The following is a 21,457-nucleotide window of genomic DNA, read 5'->3' as shown; positions in this document are numbered from 1 at the left end:
TTTATGTACAAGTATAGCAATAATTTGGTTCCGTCTATTTTTGATTCTATGTTCCTAAAAAATCAATCATTTCATGAATATCCCACCAGGCGTTCCAATGAATTTCATTTACCTCTTTTACGAACAATTTTTGCTAAACAATCACTTATTTATGTAGGCCCAAATTATTGGAATTCTTTGAATCATGACATAAAAAACGTCCTTTTTTATTGCAATCGTATGACTCTACAGTACTGAACGGGACTGTACAGTACTGGTTGAGGTGGGGATTCAGGTTTATAACATGCCTAAGTGAGATAACGAGAAACCTCTTACGAAATATGAAAGAGCATGTAATTTTAAGAAGGATTCGACGTTTATTTGATGAAAATTAGTTTTCAAATGGCTGAGATATCCAAAAAAGTGATAATAATAAATGGCGACAGGCCACGCCTTTTATTAGGATCTCTTTGTTTCACCTTGTTTTTGGATATCTCAGCCATTTCAAAACAGATTTTCATCAAATAATCATTTGATGCCCCTTAGAATTGCATGCTCTTTGACATCTCATAGAGTGGTTTCTGAATATCTCGCAAAACATTCAAAGCTAAGTCCTCACCTTAACTAGAACTGTACACACCTTTAAACTATGTAGCCATTTGGCTTTCTTTCTTACATACTGACTTACTCACTTTGTCTCTTCTTCGAAGAATTAATTGCATTTTTTTTTTATGTTTGTTGTCATCTTTGCTATTGCCCAAAGCGTCCAGGAGCAAGCAATAAGCAACAACAAAAACAACAAAAAGAAAGAAAAAAGGCCTCTTCATATTTTTTTTTGCTGCCACTTCTCCACTTAAAGGGGATGGCTAGTAACTGATCATCATAGGGAATCAGTGGGAATGCTGGAGGATGATTGTTCCAATCCTTGTGGGATTCATTTTAGAGTACATTATACATCTTTTGTTGTGTGAAAATTATTTGCTTCAGAATGGTCTCATATTCAAGTAATGTGCAGTTTAATGTTTCCAGGTTAGCATGCCTGGTCAGTGACGGGGCATTAATCTGCACATTACTTGAATATGAGACCGTTCTGAAGCAAATAATTTTCACGCAACAGGAGATATATAATGTACTCTTAAATGAATCCCACAAGGATTGGAACAATCATCCCTCAGCATTCCCACTGATTCCCACTGATCGGTTACTAGCCATTCCCTTTAAAAACAAAAGAAAAAATGAATGAAAAAAACAAGGGACAAGCTCATAACCCCCGACCCCATCCCAAAAAAGACAAAACAATAAGGAGCCCAAGGGGTTTAAACCCCCTAACCACACCTCCCCCCCCCCCCGTAGATCTGCCACTCACATTTTTTGCTGCCACGTCTCCACTTTTAAACAAAAGAACAAAACGAATAAAAAAAGGACAAGCACGAAGGGGGGTGTTAAACTCTCGACCCCCCTCCCCCCCAAAAAAAAATAATAAAGACAAAACAATAAGGAGCCGAAGGGGTTTAAACCACCTACCCCCCCCCCTCCTCCCCCCAGTAGATCTGCCACTAAACCCTCCCCCGCACCAGAGCCCTCTCCCATTCTTTTTTTCCCTTTATTATTATCATTCTTTTTTCTTTCTTTTTTTTACTGTGTGTTTTTTCACAATGTCTTATTACTGCACTGGCGTTCCATAAGTAGCCATCGTACTGATCTTAGCTCTTATGATTTACTCGTTTTTACCTGAATTCAGCAGACTATGTTTTGGGGCTTCCATAGACAATGCACGTGCGGAAATCGCTAAAAGCAGTCTGAGCGTACCAGATTGGCAACAACTTTGGGCCGACTTGCGCTGCTTTACGGTGCATCTCTACAACACGCGTTCCGGCGAACTTCAACCCACCCGTCTAAACCTCCATGGTTGCACTTCGCCTCTCTCTCTCTCTCTCTCTCCCTCTCCCTCTATCTGCAATTGTGTCTGCATGCAATGGTGGATCTAGGGGGGAGTGCACCGGGCGCCCCCCTCTTTTTTTGTTAAATCAAAAGAAATGAAAAGGAAGAAATGGGGGGGGGGTGCGCCCCCTTTTATTTTGTAGGCACTCCCTCTTTACTGAATTCCTGGATCCGCCCCTGGTGTGTGTGTGTGCGTATGTGTGTGTGTGTGTGTGTGTGTGTGTGTGTGTGTGTGTGGTCTTTCTGTCTGTCTTTTGTCTGCATCCCACTCTCTATCCCCTACAACCTGTCAGCGAACCAGACTGAAAGTCAGCCCGATCCTCCAGTGGCAAAGGCGGAATGCATAGAAAGACTAACAGACAGACCGACAAACAGATGCAGACACAAATTGTGTACAAAATCACTCGTACACACTGACGCACGCACACAGAAAACACATCTGTATTAGGTATCTATGGACACGAGCAATGCATAAACTGTGTATTCATGAAATATGGCTTGTTAAAATGGCCTGTAAAATTTCATTGATACCACAATTTGATATCACATATACTACCTAGGGGTGTTCCAGAGGGTCCAACCGACCACCCCATGCAGTCAAACCTTTTCTGCGGGGTGGGTTGAACGAAGTCATTTTTTCTGGGTCGCTGCGCCTGGACTATGTATAGCAATGCTTGATCCACTGCCGATTGTGAGCAATTTATTTTGTACTTCGCACATTGACCAACGAGTATCTGTCCAGGAAAGTCCCACAAGGGAGTAAAAATAGCATGTGACGATCATGACCGCACCTATTGTATTTATTGTACAGTGAAGAAGGAGTCTTTCTATTTCTTTCTCTTTGAGTCCTACTCTTTCTCGTTAAATTATATTTTCATTGTCCCTTCCTTTCTGTAATCACCACCTGTGAAAATGTCTATTATTGTCTTGTTTTGTGAAAGTTTGTTTTGTTGTACCTAAGTAGGGCTACATTGATTGTTATAGTTATTGTAAAAAAAAAAAAAAAAAAAAATGTTTTCCTGCATGTGTATTCAATGACATGAATGAAGGCCCATACATTTTAGGCTTTGCTTGTTCGGGACCCTGCTGCATGGCAATTTGATTTTCTTTGAAGGCTTATGTATGTCTAATGCTTTCTGTCTCGATCTTTTCTTAATCTCTCATAGGCCCTTTTTTGCAAAGCTGTATAGCCATAATGATAAATGAATCTGTTTATAATGCAAAGTGATATTGTGTCAATATCTGACAGGCATAAATAATGAAAATATAATACCAGTTATCAAACTGGTTACAGACAGTTCTATTTGGATGCTGTTGGAGGGTCTTATCGTCTTGAATATGCATAGGAAATGTTTCTATGTCATTATTTTCATATTGTTTTATGTGTCGTCTTATGATCAAGTTCTTTTTATGCAAAGTAATCCCGGTGGCACCGGGTTATACATTGTTTGTGTTTGCTATAATGCCATTATTTAGGAAAGTGTGTGGTTGCCTGTCCGCCTGTGGCGAAATCGAGTGGAAATAAGCCAGGGAAAGGGCCTGTTTACCATTGGGAGCAGTGATTTAAAAAAAGTTCGAGCTATTGCATTATCTTATGAATATGTGTAGGTCAGTTGTAGTACAAAACATCCTACCATATAAATTTCTTTAATAAAGCCTAATATAATATGAGGAGATATCATTATTTTTCCCACTGAACCATAACAATAGACAATTTAGTCTGGATACGATTACTGAAACTATTGTTCACATTTTGTATATTTGACAATATACTGATTGACTTTTTTACACTGGTGGTGTCTATCCCTAACTCACATTTTAGAACTATTTTGAAGCACTAAAGCTGGGTTTTTGTTTCAACTGTAATTGACAAACAATGCCTTTCAACAAAATACCTTGACAACACAAATATCATGCATGTGCACTAGGAGTTTACTCTCATACCCTGTGAATAATCATCTGATTACATGGACACATAAATATACTTTCCTTCTATTTGCGTTTACTTAACTGAAAGATCAAAACTGTATGTCGATACACGTTCATACCTATAGCTGTGTTAACGTGACTATACATTCACAACATATAAAACTAGAATTTCTGTGTCATTGTTGTGTACAAGAGGAAAAACAGGTTTTTTGAAAACGAACGTGGTGAAAAAAGAAGAAGCTTAGAACCTGGATGAAAAGGCGATACTATTCTCTAGTAGTTTATTATGATTCGAGACTGGTAACAAGTTATATGCAGTGCACTCCCGTCACAACGAACACGGTTATAACGAAGTAAAACTTCTGGTCCCAAAATTATCGCCATTAAAGTCTAAGGTACAAAATTCGCTTATAACGAACACGGTTATAGCGAAATTTTCGTTATAACGAAGTCTTTTCCGAGCACCACTGACAAAGAAAAACAAAAGAAATGTGCTCCGTTATAACGAAATGCGGATCGCTTTCGAAAGTACGTAGCGGAACAAGGCATTTACAGCGTCTCTACATGGGCGAACGCGTCACATCACTGTGTGTTCGCTTGGTGTGTCACGCAGAGTTTCCGAGGGGAACTTGCGTTATTGTAATACAATAATATGAAATTGAACTATTTGTTTTATTGTTTACATAGCTTTCCAGTGTATGACGAGTATTCAACAAACAGAATATCATATATGCGTGGCTTCCTTGTTTTCGTTATATATTGTATTTGTTCGGTTATAACGGGAGTGCACTGTATCTATATATATATATATATATATATATATATATATATAGAATTATATGACTATATATATATATATATATATACATATATATATATAATTATATGATTATTTATAATATATATATATAATATATATTGTGTTTGTTATTTATGATTTACGTGTATATATATTACAAAAATACGTATATGTAAGCAATATATCTATATCTATTTGTTCATAAGCCTCTGATATATTCTACACGGGCAAACTCATAGGCACGAACACACACACACACGCACACACACACACACACACACACTCGCACATATTATAATACATACGTACGTACAGGGTACTTACGTGAATGCTCTTATCTGTTTTACATGACATTTAGGTACCTAAATTGTGTTTACAATGTCTTTTCCAATTTCCGATACTTCAAGCCAAAATAACAAGACTACATACTCGAGTTATCAAAGTAATTCATATTTTTATTCAAGCTCTGCAACAACTTCCGAGATCTTCAAACATCTTGATGCAGGTTGCGGGCTCCAAGACAGCTTGTAGGAGACACTCTCAGACGCTCCCTGAAGAAAGAATAGGTAAAACATGTAACAATTAATGCCGATTATGCTGGGATATTATACAGTGCCTTCTTGAGAATTATTCCACTCCTAAAGACCAGCCCTTCCCTCACCCCCTCCCCCCAACACACACATTAATAGGATTATGGTACTATATCATTAAATTTTGTTCAATCCTATGTCTTTCCATTACTGTAATACATCGCAAGGATCAACAAGTTCAAAGGTTCACAACATACAAGTACGGTCCCTTTACATTTTTATGTCTCTCTCTTATTTTGAATGCACCGTAGAACGTGTTCATTTATATCAACACCCTTAACTTCCTGAGCATACGTTCAAGGAAAAGAAATTCTCATGAGAGCTTTCATGGGACATTGCAGTATGATATATTAGAGTTGAGCCATCATTATCTAAAGATTATTCCAACTTACAATTATCATAGATCATTAAGCACACAATTTATTACGGTATCATGAAATGAACACCTAATACCGACGTTATACTTTGCGAAATTTATGGAATAACGAGAAAAGCGTAGCGGGTGATGTATTTCCTATGATACTCTCTAAAGGATCGAGTGAAAATATTCACTCTTGAAGGAGTGAATACAAAAAAAAAAAAAGATTTAACTCTAAATTCACTCTTTTTTATTCACTCCTTCAAGAGTTAACATATATTTTCACTCGATTTTTTAGAGAGTATAAAAACATCAATATCCTAACAGGTTTGTGTTTAGAGCAGCTACATCAGCATCATCACTATCCCATTCTAACCCCTCAGATCAATTCGGCAATCAAATCCCCCTGAGTATCATTCTCCTTTTGAAAACATAATGGTCACTATATTTTCAGATTCATGTGTAGAGTTAAGTACACACATCTGCCTGACACGGGAATAGTACCCTAGGCCTACAAAATGCTGATGTACAGCGTTATAGGGAATTACACGCATGATTATGTACACACTGCAACATGATCTTTGACATTGCATGTTGCATTTTAGATAGATGAGTCATGCTCATCAATGTCTGTCGCAGGGTGGTACCTTTTGTCTACACTGCGCGCTATTCTCCCGTAGACACAATGGTGTATTATGTATAACTCAACACAAACAACTTTGATTTCAATCCCCATACTGCGGTAATCCCCCTTTTGTGTCAATGTCAGCCTTATCGCCTTTTAGTCTGATGAGGCTCACTATTTTTTTTCTTTTATATTGTATGTACGTATTTGCAGAATAACAGCCCTAGCTGGCTGAGCAAGGGTTGAAATAAAATGAAACTAAAATGAAATGATTCTACGGTACTATCGCCGTTACAGTGACTCTTTAACTTTTGGTTTAAAGGGAATGTATATATTATCATCGGTTAAGGAGAGGATTCAGTTTTTAACTTTTAGCAAGATACCTGAAACCACTTCGTGAAATGTTAAAATGCATACAATTCTGAGAGAAATTCAAAGTTTATTCATAAAAATTGGTTTTGAAACGGCTGAGATATCAAAACAAAGTAAAATAAAGCGATCCTAATAAAAAGGGTGGGTCCCACTTTTTATAAGGATTGCTTTGTTTTGGATATCTCGGCCATTACAAAATAAATTTTCATAAAAAAAAACGACAACTTTGAATTCGTCTTACAATTATATGCTCTTTCATGATTTCATAAGAGGCTTCTCATTTTCTCAAAAAGTCATACTAATTAAAAAACGTTGGAAACCTGCAGAAGCCCCATCTCAACGGAAACTGTACCACCCCTTTAAGCTAATATCGACTTTAATTATTCTGATATTTGCAACGCACTTACCTCTAGACCATGGAGACCTCCTCTTCAGTTTCACGGGAAACTTCGTTCCTAATCTGCAAAGTTTGGAAATTTTACAAACAATGAGATAAAGAAATAAGATACTGTTATTTTTACGGACATTACAGAGCACTCGCATAATAGTATACTCTATAGCCTCGTCATAATGTTCCATACACAGATGTACGTTTTGTGTCCCTTAAACCTGACAACTTTGTAAAATGTATACAACACTCAAACACGCACACACAGAATGATAGTTTATGTGGGAGGTTTTTTTTTTTTTTTTTTTTTAATGGAACATTCGATTCAATTCAATTGTGCTTTAATTTCATCCACCCATGAAAGGTAAAAGACAAGATATGTATTTCGATATATCGTATTTTTAAAGAAATACAAAAGATAAAGTTTAACACAAAAAAATACATATAATATGAATGAATGAGTAAAGACAATACATATATTTTTCAACATTTCAACCATTTACAGCGGAAGCCACAGTAGCTATCCCATCGCCAAAGAAAGAGGAAAAGTTTACGAATCTATTTCAGAAGTCCATATAAAGTTATCATTTTGTATCAAATTTCGTGCCAACTAATTAATAATGTCAGCAAAATAAAGAGCGTACCGTTTCGTTATTGTGGGAATCTCTACCGACTCTTTTCAATATGGAAATAAACATCTGACAACTATCTGGCTTGTACTGCTTGATAGAATGTCAAATGCATTGTAACTAGATTTTCTACTCGTCAAAAGTAATCATTTATACCCCGCCATTAATCAATTGCGGTCTTTCATAAAAAAAGACAGCGTGATACGGGATATCGTATCTATGCACTTTGCAGGAAGAAGTCATTAAGAAAAAGCAGGGAGAGGTCTCTTTTGAAAAAAAAAAATTGTTTCGGTTTCTTGTCTATGTTTCTAGACGAAAGTGAGATCATAAATTATGGCAATCTAGTGGTTTTTTGTCGGAAGAAAACATACAGCAAAGACAGGTAAAATCGAATGCCTACCTTAAAACATGGGAAGAAAGCCAATGCACAACTTTCGCTCCTCTCTCCGTCTACTGTGTTGTTTTTTCCCCGAGAATTGGACATTTGAGGCAAGAGAGAATGGAGTAAAATGGGAAGAATCATCAGTATGCTAATTCATGCAGTGGAAGATATGACGTAATCAAAAGCTCTAGCCTGCGGTGGACAAACAAAACAAACATGTGCGGTGCATTAAAATGTATAACAATTTAATACCTTATTATGGCTTTACACGTGTTTACGTGCTGGTAATGAATTCAAGCATATTCTTCTTTTTTTTTTTTGGGTGAAAAAACCAACACACACGCAAACACAAACACACAAACACAGACACACATATATATACACCGTGTGTATGTGTGTGTGTGCTTGTGTGTATACTACATATATATTAGGCTTGACTGGACCATTCGGGCCATTAAAATCTTTAAATCTGAGATTTTTGTGCCCGAAAGAGATTTGCAGTGACCTGTTATCATGGTTATAGAAGCAGATTGTGAAGTAACAATACATGAAACTTATAGTTGTACGGTCCGGGCCACCATAAGATAAATTTGGTGGTCTGTCGCAAATTTTTAGAGGCGGCAACCGCTAATGTGGAACTCTGCATAATCTTCATTTAAACATAATTCAGTAATAATAATACAGTACATATGCATGTATGTCACAACGGTCCTCATTTCATCTTGAACTTGGCCAAAAAAAAAAAAAAAATGTCGATCTTGCAAGACCCTTCTGGTAACAGAAAATCAGAACAGACTACATGTATCAAAATTAATGAACAAAACAAAGCTAAGTAAATTACATGAGATGCAAATCTAGAACCTCAGCATTCATCAGATGCACTAGCTTTGAAACGTCTTTGAAAAAGAAAGAACAATTTATGATAAAACAAAAGGACAGAAATATCATTGTCTACATCTCTAGGATGAGCTGATTACAATAATACCTGTCTTGTTATGCCATTTCCAATACATCAGAACTCCACCTGACACACCGAATATGAAGACTGCAGCAATGATCCCTACTGCAAGTATGATCCTAATTAACGGTGTCTTGGGTGGTTCATCTTCGTCGTGAGGTATGTCTTTACCTAAAAATGAGGAAAAATACAGAAATAAATATGACAACTTACATTAATGGTGAAAGTGGATGGCGATTGTGGGACTGGATCCTGGTTTTACACAATTTGTCTTCCCACGTTTTTTTTTTTTTTTTTTCAGTTTCCTTTCCTTTTCTTTTTTTTTTTCGATTGAAGTTGCACAGCAAGAACAAGGTCACCTTCATCAAGTATATCATATAGTGATTAGTTCATGTAATCTATAGTATAGATATTGATATTACTTTCAAAATTATCTTTTTTCACGATTTTTCTCACTCTTTCATGTCTAAGCATACTCCAAAGAGGATTCAAATCGGACAAGATTATCAGATTATAGTTTTGTTAACTGACAGTTTGACACACAAAAATAAACCTTTGATAGTGATATTGCTTGGTGTGTTGCAGGATTTAGGGATGAATGTCCTGTTTGTTTCACATTTCCCACTGGGAAAAAAATCACCGAGACTGTCGCGTTAAAACTTTTAAGTACATGCATGTATATGTGAACAGATTTGCCCTACTGGAAAGAACACAGTGTCATCAGGTGTGCTCATAAAGTGTTAACAGTGTGTTCACTATGTGTCACATTTTACATCGTGGTCGACTTTGGGAAACCCTCGACTGATAACTGTGTGGAGATAAGTTCACACTGGTATGATTTTTCAAAGAGAGTTAAAAATGTACAATGCTATTTATTAAGCTGTGAATGATAATTCACAATGTGCTCATAATGTTCGAGCGCTATAAGAATCCAAAGGAAACCAAAACCCAGAGTAACGTGGATTGAGTGAAAGCAGCAACATAAGTAGATCACATCAGTGAAAGTTTGAGGAAAATCAGACAATCGATGGAAAAGTTATGAATTTTACATTTTTGTGTTGTAATGACTGGATAAGGAGACTACATGAGTTTGATGACGTCATTTGTGGACAACATAAAGAAAATAAAAGAACAATTCCAACAAAAAAAAAAATCACTTTTACGGCAATTACACATTCGTTCAATAGGTACTGACATAATAAAGAGTAATACAAAATTTCCCCTGCTTTCTGAAAGAGGTTAGTCAAGTGCTCTTTCATTAAGTGAAAGTATGTTGAATTTTCTTTATTGATTATTTCCTTTATACACTTGCCACTCAGTGAGTGGCAAGATTTTCTTTATGTATCTCTTCGTTGTGCCCTTTGCACAATTACCCCCCACTCAGTGAGTGGCAAGATTTTCTTTATGTATCTCTTTACCTGGGGCCATCTTCCTCGTCAAGCTTAGCTTATGATGATGGTCCCCTGCATTTCATTTTTATCATTTCCTATTGCTTCCTTTCATATATGATATTCGTTCTTGAAAAAAAAAAATGTATGTAAGATCCAAACGTTACGAATATTAGCTGTGTAAATGACTATGTAAGTATTTTGTTGATTTGTGGATTTGTATTGATTTTGAAATGCAGAAATAAAAACTGAACTGAACTGAACTGAACTATTGTTTTCCACACAATCAGTACGATGTCATAAACTGAAGTAATCTCTTTATCCAGTCATTACAACACCAACATTTTAACATCTCATAACTTTTGCATCAATTGTCCCGATTTTCCTCAAACTTTCACTGATGTGTTCTATTAATGTTGCTGCTTTACCCACATATCTCTTTGAGTTTTGGTTTCCTTTAACAGTGTAAAGAGATTGCACTCTGTGTTTACAATGCATTTCATGCTGTTGGACATTGCGTTCTTTCCTGCAGGATATTTTTATAAATTCGTAATCTTCAGTTTAAATAGTTGAATACATCCACTAAGTTCACAGGAATTAGTTAATAACTTCCAATATAAGTTCAGAGTAATTGATGTAATGTGGTACGATGATAACCTTCCTTTGATGAGAATAATCTGCACTATTTGTAACTTGCCTCTAGCAGTCGTGGTAGAGACGGGAGTCGAGACGTTTGATGCCTGTGTTACGGCTTCCTGTCTGGAAGTGCCTCTAGCAGTCGTGGTAGAGACGACAGTCGAGACGTTTGATGCCTGTGTTACGGCTTCCTGTCTGGAAGTGCCTCTAGCAGTCGTGGTAGAGACGACAGTCGAGACGTTTGATGCCTGTGTTATGGCTTCCTGTTTGGAAGTGGTAGTTTCTACAGAAATGAAATTATTGAAGGCACAAATTAGTTTAAAATAAATTCAATCCGTATGATGCATTGTCTCGTCATGCATTTCATGCGGATAATCGTCACATCTAGATAACTTGATATTATCAAAACATTTTGGTTTCGAAGGAGTCACATTATTTTCCTTTAAAGAAACTGGAACATCACATTGCTGATGGGCGTAGCAATGGTAGAGCATAAACTACATTTTCCCCGGTAGTCGACTAACAAAATGAATATTTGTACAATAAGATCTATTTAAATCTAAAAATGACACTAAAGTGATGTATTGATTTCTAAATGTTTTGCAAAAGAAAGAATATTTATCATGATGATAACATGGTTTTGTTTGCTCAGATTCTACGACGACTCCCTTTCTTTCCAATAAACCACAGCGGTGAAAAAAAATATATACAAACAAACAGAACGACAAATCATGTTGATTATTTCCTCACCGTATAACTGCACCTCGAACGTGGAGGTCTCTGTATGATATGATGTGTAAGTGACTGTACATACATACACTCCCTCATCCTTCTCCGATACATTGAATATTCGGAGACAGCCACCATTCTCCGAGAAGTTATACTTCGAAGATGTACTCCACGGGCCCAGAGATGGTGTCCATGTAGCGAACGTAGGGTCCCCTTGATGCTCAGGCGACCCGTTGTATGTAACATCTTTCTCCCATTTTATAACCAGTGGGTTATACGTTTCCAAACACAATTTCGCCTCCTCACCAATCGTGACCAAGATCATGACGCTCGTGATGTTAGGAGGTCGTGACAAGGCTAATGTATACTCACTAGCTAAAAGAATGACCAATGTCTTGAACAAATTCATAACTCGGTTATAAGGCAATTGAGAGGAGAACACCTAACCGTGATTTATCCTGTTCGGTATGTAGTCCACGCAGCGAATGAACAGACTTGTCAACTGAACAGCCAGCTGTATTCTGATTGCGGACAGGGGTTGAAGGAGTGAAGGTGGTGGTGGTGGTGGTGGTAATGGGGGGGGGGGGGGACCTGTTCTCGAACGTTCTATGATCGGTCATCCAATCGCGTGTAAGAAAGGACTATAAATATTCATGACAAAGTTGTCGTCCAACCTTCCTGGTCATGCTGGTTGCACTTTGATCACGCCCTCTCTCTCTTTTCTACCCCCCCCCCCTCTCTCTCTCTCTCTCTTCTGCTTCCACCGCTTCCACGCGCTGGATTATACATCGATTGAGAATCGCGCTCTCAAAATAAATTGACTACGTCAATTAATTACCAGCCAATCACAAAATGATTTTAGCTACCGGTCCCGGAAGAACAGGTGGAGAAAAAAAAAACACACAACAAACACACAACAAATCTCGAATGTTCAGGGCAAAGAGCGTATAGCCTTTTGTCAAGGCCCTCTCGCTGTATGGTGAAGAGAGCCCAGCAGAGTGGGGTCGCGCTGTCGCGCTCGGCTGGGCTCGCCTCGCGGGCCCATTGCAGCGAGAGGGCCTTGACAAAAGGCTAAGAGCGTACAAACCTATAAGGGCTCACACCCGTAAATACAATGAACTGTCCCAGACCCCTTCACAAATTCAAAGATACCAAAATAAATGAAGAAAAAAATTGATTAAAAATCAATGATGTAGTTTGGCAAAAAACTGAATAGCTGTAGATATTGTGTATGAATTCCTCTACAAATTGCATTTTAGTTGGAAGATGACAGCTTTTCTGGTGGAATTTGAGGGGACTATATTTCATTGGGTACGTGTACGGAAAATGGGTGATTTTTTGAGTGACAAGAACTCGTAGTCTGGCTTTGCGGACCCCTGGACAGAATTTGAACTGAAATATCCACCCTGAGAATTTGATGGATGAAAGGGTATATCTAACTTATCCAGGTTAGTGAAGCTGAAACACCTCATTTCTCCCAGCTATTTTACAGAATTTTTTGAAATTTGATTTTTAACACACATCCCTATGGGGAAATATTTATGGGTGTGAACCCATAAGAGGGTGCACTCCACAGAAGAGTTCTGTGGTGCACTCTTGCGATTTTACACGTAAAAATGACATTGTGTAGCACGCCGTGGAGCCCGGCGGCGGCCATTTCAGGAAGCAAACCGCTGGATGATCGCGAACGTATATTACGTGAGGAGTGAATTCTGGCTCCCCTTCATTTTACCACTGACATTTTCTACTTGTCTGATAATTCTAATCTACATTTTTTGATGCCTACAACTGGAAAGACAGGATTCTAAAACCCAGGATAAGCCTGTAATGATTTTTTGAAAAAAAAATGAAAACGAGCAAGCCAAGGAACGATCCACACAATTTGGCATACGTCACAGGTGCCAACCTCCGACTTTAGCAAAACGAACTAGAAAGGTTCTACACATGTCAATTTACTGATGAAATCTCACACGAAGTACTGCAAAAATTGTTATTTAGTAAAATTGCAATATGGAGCTGAAATAAACATGTTAAACAATATTTATTAATTTTTAAAAGGAATCTCTTCAAAAGCTTTTTATTTAGATCAAATTTGTGGGGAATATTCCGGATATGCAAAATGAAATTGGCATCATTGTCCGAACGTGCTGCCCATAGAAAACTGTGTGTAAGTAACGGCAGGGTTAACGTTGCACTATCAAACTATGCATGATGATGAGCGATAATGGTTCGACATCACAGTTCAAACTATCTAACGAAGATGAAGACTGAGTGATTCTTAAAATCTAAATCAAAAAAATAGTCAACGGCAATCACGGTTTACGCCTGGTTAGAAGAAAACGGCACTCAGTACATATAGACTCTAGACTAGAACTAGGACTAGGTTCTAGGACTAGTGAGCAGTCAAGGACCGAGAAGATTCTACTCGCCGCTCCGTCGACAGCTGTACGTGCACAGCGCTAATAATACTAGTAGGCACATCACAGCGTACATAACGTTTAATATTATATGACCTATATAGATACCAATGTGTGATTGGTCAAAATGCTGTCACGTGACCATGTTTACAAGGATGAGAAGCGTTATATTTCATAACATGACGTAAATTACGTACAATCATGGAATATAACAGCGACTACGTTAAACAAATGGCGTTATATCTGGAGGGGTGACGTAATCAAAAATCAATTGTTATGATGCGCGCAACATACACAGAGACGCTTTGCACACACACACACATACCGGTATGACAATGACAATGACAATGACAATGACAATGACAATGGTTTTTTTATTTTCTCATGTCACCCAACGTCAGGGTATTGAAGAAAATCAAAAATAAACACCGTAACAGATAAAATCAGTTAATTAATACATTAATACATTGTAAATTACATATATATACAGAAAATTGCATATTTACAAAATATACAAAATATACAGAATGGTGCAGGACCCAGAAGAGAGAAAGAGAGTGAGAGAGAGAGAGAAGGAAAGAGAGAAGGAAGACAAACAAAACAGTTAAAAAAAAAAAAAAAGCAGGGCAACAATAACGCAGATAAAAGCAATTTCAATAATATAAAACTAAACATTGTAAAAAGCTATATTTACATGAAAAAAATACAAATAATGATATTAATAATTATTATTTCTTATGGAGCTTCATTATTTCCTTACAAAATTTAGCTAAATTTATCAACTCACTACGATTTTGGGAATTAAATAACTGAGACATCTTTAAAGTGTTTGGTCTTATTTTATAATAGGATTTAATGAATTTATTCCTGGCATTATTCAATGTATGACACTCAAATAAATAGTGAAATTCATCCCCTAGTCTATTAGAATTACATAAATTACACAATCGATCACAATGTTCAATACCAGCATACCTACCCGTTACAATTGGCAATCTGTGGTTGGCGCAGCGAAATTTGGAAAGAAGTTGTCTGAAAATGTAAGGGATTTTTAACAAATATGGATCTAAACATAAATTCGTTTTATAGATTCTGTAATTCGTACAACATGAACTGTTACTTATCTTAGACTGCCAATTCTGTACAAATTCGTCTCTTAATCTAAGTTTTATCGAACACCTAAACCACGAAGAACTTACGTTTTCAAAGTTATTCCTAACAAAAGACATTCCTAACTCATTTCGTGTATCATAAACTTTCAACAACCATGGTGATGAATATATCTTATAATTATGCAAAAGTGATATGATATTACATACAATAGATGAATATTTTCTTTCTTTTCCTGTAATAATCTTTAACCAAAAATTAAGCATTCTTTCTTTAACAGTACAGGCTATTTCAAGCCTTCCTAGTTCTCCCAAAGCCATGCTATTCATAGTATTTTTTGTTAGTCTCAGTAAATGTTTGCAGTATTGATAATGTAGACTCTCTATGAGTGCTAAATTCTCATATCCCCAAACTTCACTACCATAAATAAGAATGGGTACAACAAGCCGGTCAAACAATTCTAATTGGATATCTATTGGAAGCCGCATCTTTCGAGACTTAACCATTAGACTATACATTGCTCGTTTCGCTTTATCAACTTGTTTAGTTTGGGCCTTTTTAAAATCATTTTTATAATTAAACACCACTCCAAGGTAAGTATACTCATCTACAACCTCTAAAACATTCTCATTAAACATAAAGGGCTTGAATTTTCTAACTTTTCCTCTTGAGAAAATCATTACTTTTGTTTTACTGACATTAACTTGTAGTAACCATAATTTGCAGTAATCACTTACAGCATTGAGTGCAGATTGCAATTCGTTCTCACTAGTAGCTAGGATTAAAGTATCATCAGCATACATCAATGAGAAGAGTCTTAAAAATACATCTATTCCTTTATCATGTAATACGGTCAACAAATCATTAGGCAAAAAATCAACACCATTATATGCGGAACTTACATAATCTTGAAAATCATTTATATACAATGCAAATAGCAAAGGAGAGAGATTTTCACCTTGCCTCACTCCAATATTACAATTAAAAAAGTCAGAACGCTCTGAATTGTTGACAACACATGACTTTAGATTTTTATACATATTTCGGATTACATCAAAAACTTTTCCCTGTATGTTACATCTAGCAACTTTGTTCCATAGCAATGTTCTATCGACAGAGTCAAAAGCTTTCTTATAATCTATAAACGCGCAATATAATCTTTTTCTCTGTGATAAATACAAGCGAATATAATCTTTTTCTCTGTGATAATACTTACGAATGTATATGACCGGTCGACCGACCACATTGCACACGCACCGCATACCACTTACGTTTACAGAATGCGCTAGCGGTAAAACAAATGAGCATCACACTGACACACGCTAACACTGCAAGCGCGAATTACGAAATTGCAACTGATTTGTTTTCGTCAAACTGGCATGGCAGCTTTGATGAGCAGCTGCCCTTCGCTTCGCTTGTGAGAGAGATAGCTATAGAGCCTCCTACTCCAATCAATGTTAGACAGTCGTGACAGGAAAGCCAAAGGATTTCCCATTACATTACCAGAGCCTGAACTGAGTAAGTTTTTATGCTACTTGTACTAGCGCAGGACCTGGACCAGGGCCAGGTCCGTAGTCTAAACAGCTCTTGTACCAGTGACCGCAGGCAGAAGAGATTAGGCCCTACATTATAATCAGAAAATTCACATTCTCAAACATCACCACAAACAAATGTTATGTCAACAAGCTTGCTTTACCCAGACCAAAAGCGGCATTTGGTCTAGTCTTCTACAATTTGTACATCTCTCATTACAAAATCTGGCTCTACCGCTACGAAACTAGGCCCTACGTACGATTGATTAACGACTGTTCTAGAAATTACTTAGTATGTGATAAACAGGCAACGGTCGTACTCCACGGAAGAACGAATTCCCGGTAGGCCTACGTGAAAGCCATCGGAGTTAGATCTACGTATCAAAAGGTTAGGTCCTACTTGTGGCTCGATTGAATACCACTGGCACTAGCGCACTGTTGTCATGCGGTACGCGCGTTCATGAATATGACTGCGAAAAGGAGTAGTGTTTCTCTAGACCTAGTCGTTTTGCTTTAGGGCCTATACAGCAGTTTATTTCTTGTACTGTAGGTCATATAATATAACAGATATTGACTTTTTCCTTCGGTAGGAATATAACATTTAATTTCCCTTGGGAAGTTATATTTTTGTCTCGGAATACTATATTTTTCCTCAGCGCTACGCGCTTCGGAAAAATATAATAATCCTCGACAAAAATATAACTTCCCGCGAGGATCTCAAATGTTATATTCCACCTCTGGTAAGTCAATATCTGTATAGTATGCAATACATACCCCAGCTGCCAGAACTTGAAGAAAGTCCAGACGAAAGTCCAGACTCCAAGGTCTAGCGTTGCCGCTAGAGGCCCTTGTGCTGCAGGCCCTGTTGTTTCTGTGCTGAATTTTGCAGGTAAGGTATCTGCTTTATGGATTTTCAATGTTTTTGTGGTCGAGATAAATCTCATGGTGGTCGTATTAACACCAAGGACTAACTTAGATCTAGATCTAGTTTTAGTAGGACCCATACCTCGGAAGAGTGGCCCGACCACGTAGATACAAACAGTGCCACCGCTTCGCGATCCAAGCGCTGGTGTATGCATAGTGCTTGAGTACTTCCGTATCCTTGTAGATATCTCAAAATTCACCCAACCAAATTGCACGAAAATCACAAGAAGTATTTTATGACTCGTGTCCACTTGCTCACGCTAATTGGAAGGAACCAAATCGCAAGTTGAGAAGCGTAAGTGAAGTTGTCGACTTTCCTGTCGTCGCTAAAAACAATCTGCTCTGTACGACTAAGGGCGGACTCACACTGTGCGATTTTTACTGCGATGCGCTGCGCTGCGATAATGTGCGATATCGCAGCCTGTTGCAATCTGTCGCAGGTGCTGCGATGTATACCGCACACTGTGCGATTTGTGGCCTACGATTTACACCGTGCGCATGCGTACATCGTACATTACGGCACCTGTTCATCATAAAGAACGGTCACCGTGAATGAAGTCACTCGTGACTGTTTTTTTTTTGTTTGTTTGTTTTTTTTTTTGTTTTTTTGGCGACGTTGGTTTGAAAAGTACATGTATGTTCAAGCTTTTTTTTTTTTATTCTAAAGTAACTACAGAAATTACTAGATATGAATCGAATAACACTGTATATTCTAAGAAATAAAGTTAATAATGATAGAAAAAAGAAATGCCATATTTTGGTATTAATTTGGATCACTGCCTGGATCAAAGTCCCCCCCTTTTTTTTGGGGGGGGGGGGGGGGGGGGGGGGGAGGGGGGGAGGGGGGGGGGGGTTACGTGGTTGTAGGATTCTTGATCATTGGAAATAAGTCATTTACAGCATATTACGCATATTTATTTATGTAATTATTACAATGGGTAGAAATCACAATAAGGGTGAAAAAGTACTGCTTGATGGAGATCTGTATTCTCCGAGTGCTTTTCTAAGGCTTTGATAGTGGAATTCTAGCATTGTGGTTTCTCAAACACATAAAATATTGTGCTGACATATTTTTTCTGGTTGGTCCTTGAAAAATTCACTCTTGTTTTGTGTACGGTATGTACTTACCATCCAGATGTAAGGGAATCACACTTATTTACAATATATATTGATTCACAAATAAAAACGTGACAAGAATAAAGATAATGATATATTCAAGTCATTAAATTAAATCTAAAATATAGACACATTGATGACAATTAAAGTCAATTCAATAGTTTATTTATTTCCATCATCAAAAAAGAAAAAGATAAGATGGTACAAAGCAGTTCAAGTTGTCGATTTGTCTTTCTATATCATGACGACAGCTGTATGATTCAATTAGTTCAATACAATTGTACTGTCAAAAAAATGAAAAAAAAAATGCAAAACTAGTAGGAAAAGCAATATCATAATTGTGCTGTACAATTCATATATACATACTGCAGTATGGATGTCATAGTTCTTAAAAGTATCACACAAAGTGACAAAAAAACATCAACTTCCATTTCTTTTCCACATAAACAATGAATAAATTCAGTCAACTTGAACATCTACAATAAGTTCAGCTCAACGAGTTACCATTACAATTTGCATGAGACAACTACCTATGCCACTACAATTTCCCAAAATATGTTGCAAAACAAACAAACAAACCTCAGGGAGGAAATTGCTGCAATCTAACATACTCTACAAGCAATGTTTACAGTTAGAGTTTGTGTACAAAGGTACATAAACACTTACTGTAAACATACAGTGTATTTTGAAAAATGCCAAATTGAAATGATCATACCAGCATCCGAAGGGGTGCTTTGAGATGCACTAAATGTGCTACTGGTCCTAATCCAGATTAATCAGACACTGCATACACTGCAAAATACTGTGGCAAAGCATTCATTTGAATTGAAATTCCAACTGTGTGTGAACCTTGTCAATTGTATACCTTAAAAATGTAATATCATTACAGGAGATCTCATCTTCAACATTGTCCATTTTCTGTCCATCCCAGATTATGTTGGTGCCTACCTTAGGCATTCTTTACAAGAAGATGTGCTGGTTAAAATGTGCGGAAGAAAAAAAAAATAAAAGGTTCAAGGCTAGAGTACATGTAATTTTGGTTTATACACATATTACTTTCCAGAATTGACTTATAAGCAAGAAATATACAATTGTGTTACCAATAAATCAGGAAGATACAAATGAATGAACATTGAATTGCTTTGACTGATAAGGGTAAGTGGCAAATTGTAGCCTACAATGTAGCAAATACAACTATAACAATTTGCTGACTCAAACTCTCAGATGTTGAGTCCAGTAATAAATGTTATCCATCGATACAGATAGAGGTATGATAAAAAACAAGCAAACAAACAAACATAATTTTGTGCAGAGGGGGGAGATCAGCAGTTAAAATACAGTGTATGTATGATTAAAATACCATGCAGCACTTATACGGTAGCATATATACGACTGCATAGGAAAAAAAATAACTGTCTCAGAACGCTGACTGCTGCATTCACATTGCTCTAAATTCAGAATTGCACAGTAACATGATTTCTTCTTTGCAGCTATAGTACAACTTATTGCAATGATACATGTGCCATTCTCCATTTTTCTAGCTCAAACATTTCTGGCAATACATGTACCATTGTCAGACTCACATTTCAATACGCTTAGACAAGGGCGATGAAAACACACTGTGCAATTCCATCATTGTGCAATGATTATTAAAAGCCTTGTTGATGTAGACTGGCATAATTAGGGTGATTAATAAGTTTACAAAACTAAGTTGTTCAATGGTCAAGTTAAACTAATATTAGACAACTTGCAATAACCTCTCACTTCCACAAAGGCCTAAGGTGTTTTTACTCTGTGCAGTCCTGTGAGTGACGAAGAAATATGATGTCATGTCACTACCACTTTTCCAACAGTGCAAGTCATATACAACAACTTCAAGTTAAAACATCTCTTGAACTTCTGAAGTTTTCCATCGATTCAAAAGAAGTTTTGCTTACGTGTTCAGCTCACTGCAAAGTGTGTTGCCATGGTAACAGCACTAATTGACCTCAAAGTTATGTAACGGCTTTAAGAACAGCTTTCTTCCCCAGTTTTTGAGCCATTAAAACAATGTTTGGCCCACATGTTGAGTTTAATGTAAAGTTGCACAAAATATACATTTCTAAACAGTAGTGGAAAGAGTGTTGCTATTGTCTCTGAACATTGTAATGGCCCTCACAAATCAAACAAAAGCTTGTGGAATTTTTCCCTCTCCAGTTTTCCAGTGATACAAACAAAACATGGTACATTTGTTGTACATGATTTAAAGTTGCAGGATACATTTTAAAGAGAAAGGGAAAGTGCATTGTCAGAGTAACAGTGTATAATCGCCTTAAAATCATAACAAAACCTTGCACATTGAAATTCTTCAGCTGTTTGTCAGTATTTCAGAAAAAAGAAAGACTCACAGTAATTGCACGTAAATTTGAGTTTTTCGAGAGTAGCTGTGTTTGTAGTTGGTGGGAAAACAGAAATCAAACCATTGTAAGTTAACATAAAATGCATGTAAAGTTCATGGAAACTTGCACTGGTCCAACATAAATGAAAGAAACAAGTCAATAAGTCAGTTTCTTCAAGTTCCACCTTCACGACTGCCTGCTGTAGTAGGTACCACTTTCCTGCTTTGAAAAGTCACATTTTGTTTCCAGTAAGTCCCAGAGAGACAGCAATGTCATC

The 21,457-nt window shown here is 37.0% G+C and overlaps 1 protein-coding gene across 4 annotated transcripts; it reads right to left on the bottom strand.

The window, feature by feature from the left end:
- Positions 1–5,082: 5,082 nt before the first annotated feature.
- LOC140230043 (uncharacterized) lies at positions 5,083–18,023 on the bottom strand. Of its 4 annotated transcripts, XM_072310249.1 has the most exons (7): positions 17,537–17,758; positions 15,100–15,152; positions 11,036–11,257; positions 8,978–9,121; positions 8,011–8,063; positions 7,001–7,053; positions 5,083–5,199 (listed from the first exon to the last, which is right to left on the bottom strand). In XM_072310249.1, exons 1-6 carry the CDS (start codon positions 17,704–17,706, stop codon positions 7,003–7,005), a joined length of 693 nt encoding a protein of 230 aa, XP_072166350.1. In that variant the 5' UTR covers positions 17,707–17,758; the 3' UTR covers positions 5,083–5,199; positions 7,001–7,002. The 4 variants fall into 4 exon arrangements, with proteins under 4 accessions (XP_072166350.1, XP_072166351.1, XP_072166349.1 ...); XM_072310250.1 differs by lacking the exons at positions 15,100–15,152; positions 17,537–17,758 and adding an exon at positions 17,769–18,023; XM_072310248.1 differs by lacking the exons at positions 15,100–15,152; positions 17,537–17,758 and adding an exon at positions 11,725–12,223 and having other exon boundaries at positions 8,011–8,060.
- Positions 18,024–21,457: the final 3,434 nt, after the last annotated feature.

Source organism: Diadema setosum, chromosome 6, assembly GCF_964275005.1.
Source record: "Diadema setosum chromosome 6, eeDiaSeto1, whole genome shotgun sequence".
Lineage (NCBI taxonomy): Eukaryota > Metazoa > Echinodermata > Echinoidea > Diadematoida > Diadematidae > Diadema > Diadema setosum.
This window is presented reverse-complemented; position numbering and strand designations above follow the sequence as displayed.

Bases quoted from the DNA above. Each gene is read 5' to 3' on its own strand.
- LOC140230043 (XM_072310247.1), bottom strand. From the start codon at position 12,112: ATGAATTTGTTCAAGACATTGGTCATTCTTTTAGCTAGTGAGTATACA. The intron at 9,122-11,035 runs GCAAGTTACAAA...CCTCATTTTTAG, and splicing joins CTCTACCACGACTGCTAGAG to GTAAAGACATACCTCACGAC. The intron at 7,054-8,010 runs GTAGGCATTCGA...CAAACTTTGCAG, and splicing joins CTTTCTTCCCATGTTTTAAG to ATTAGGAACGAAGTTTCCCG.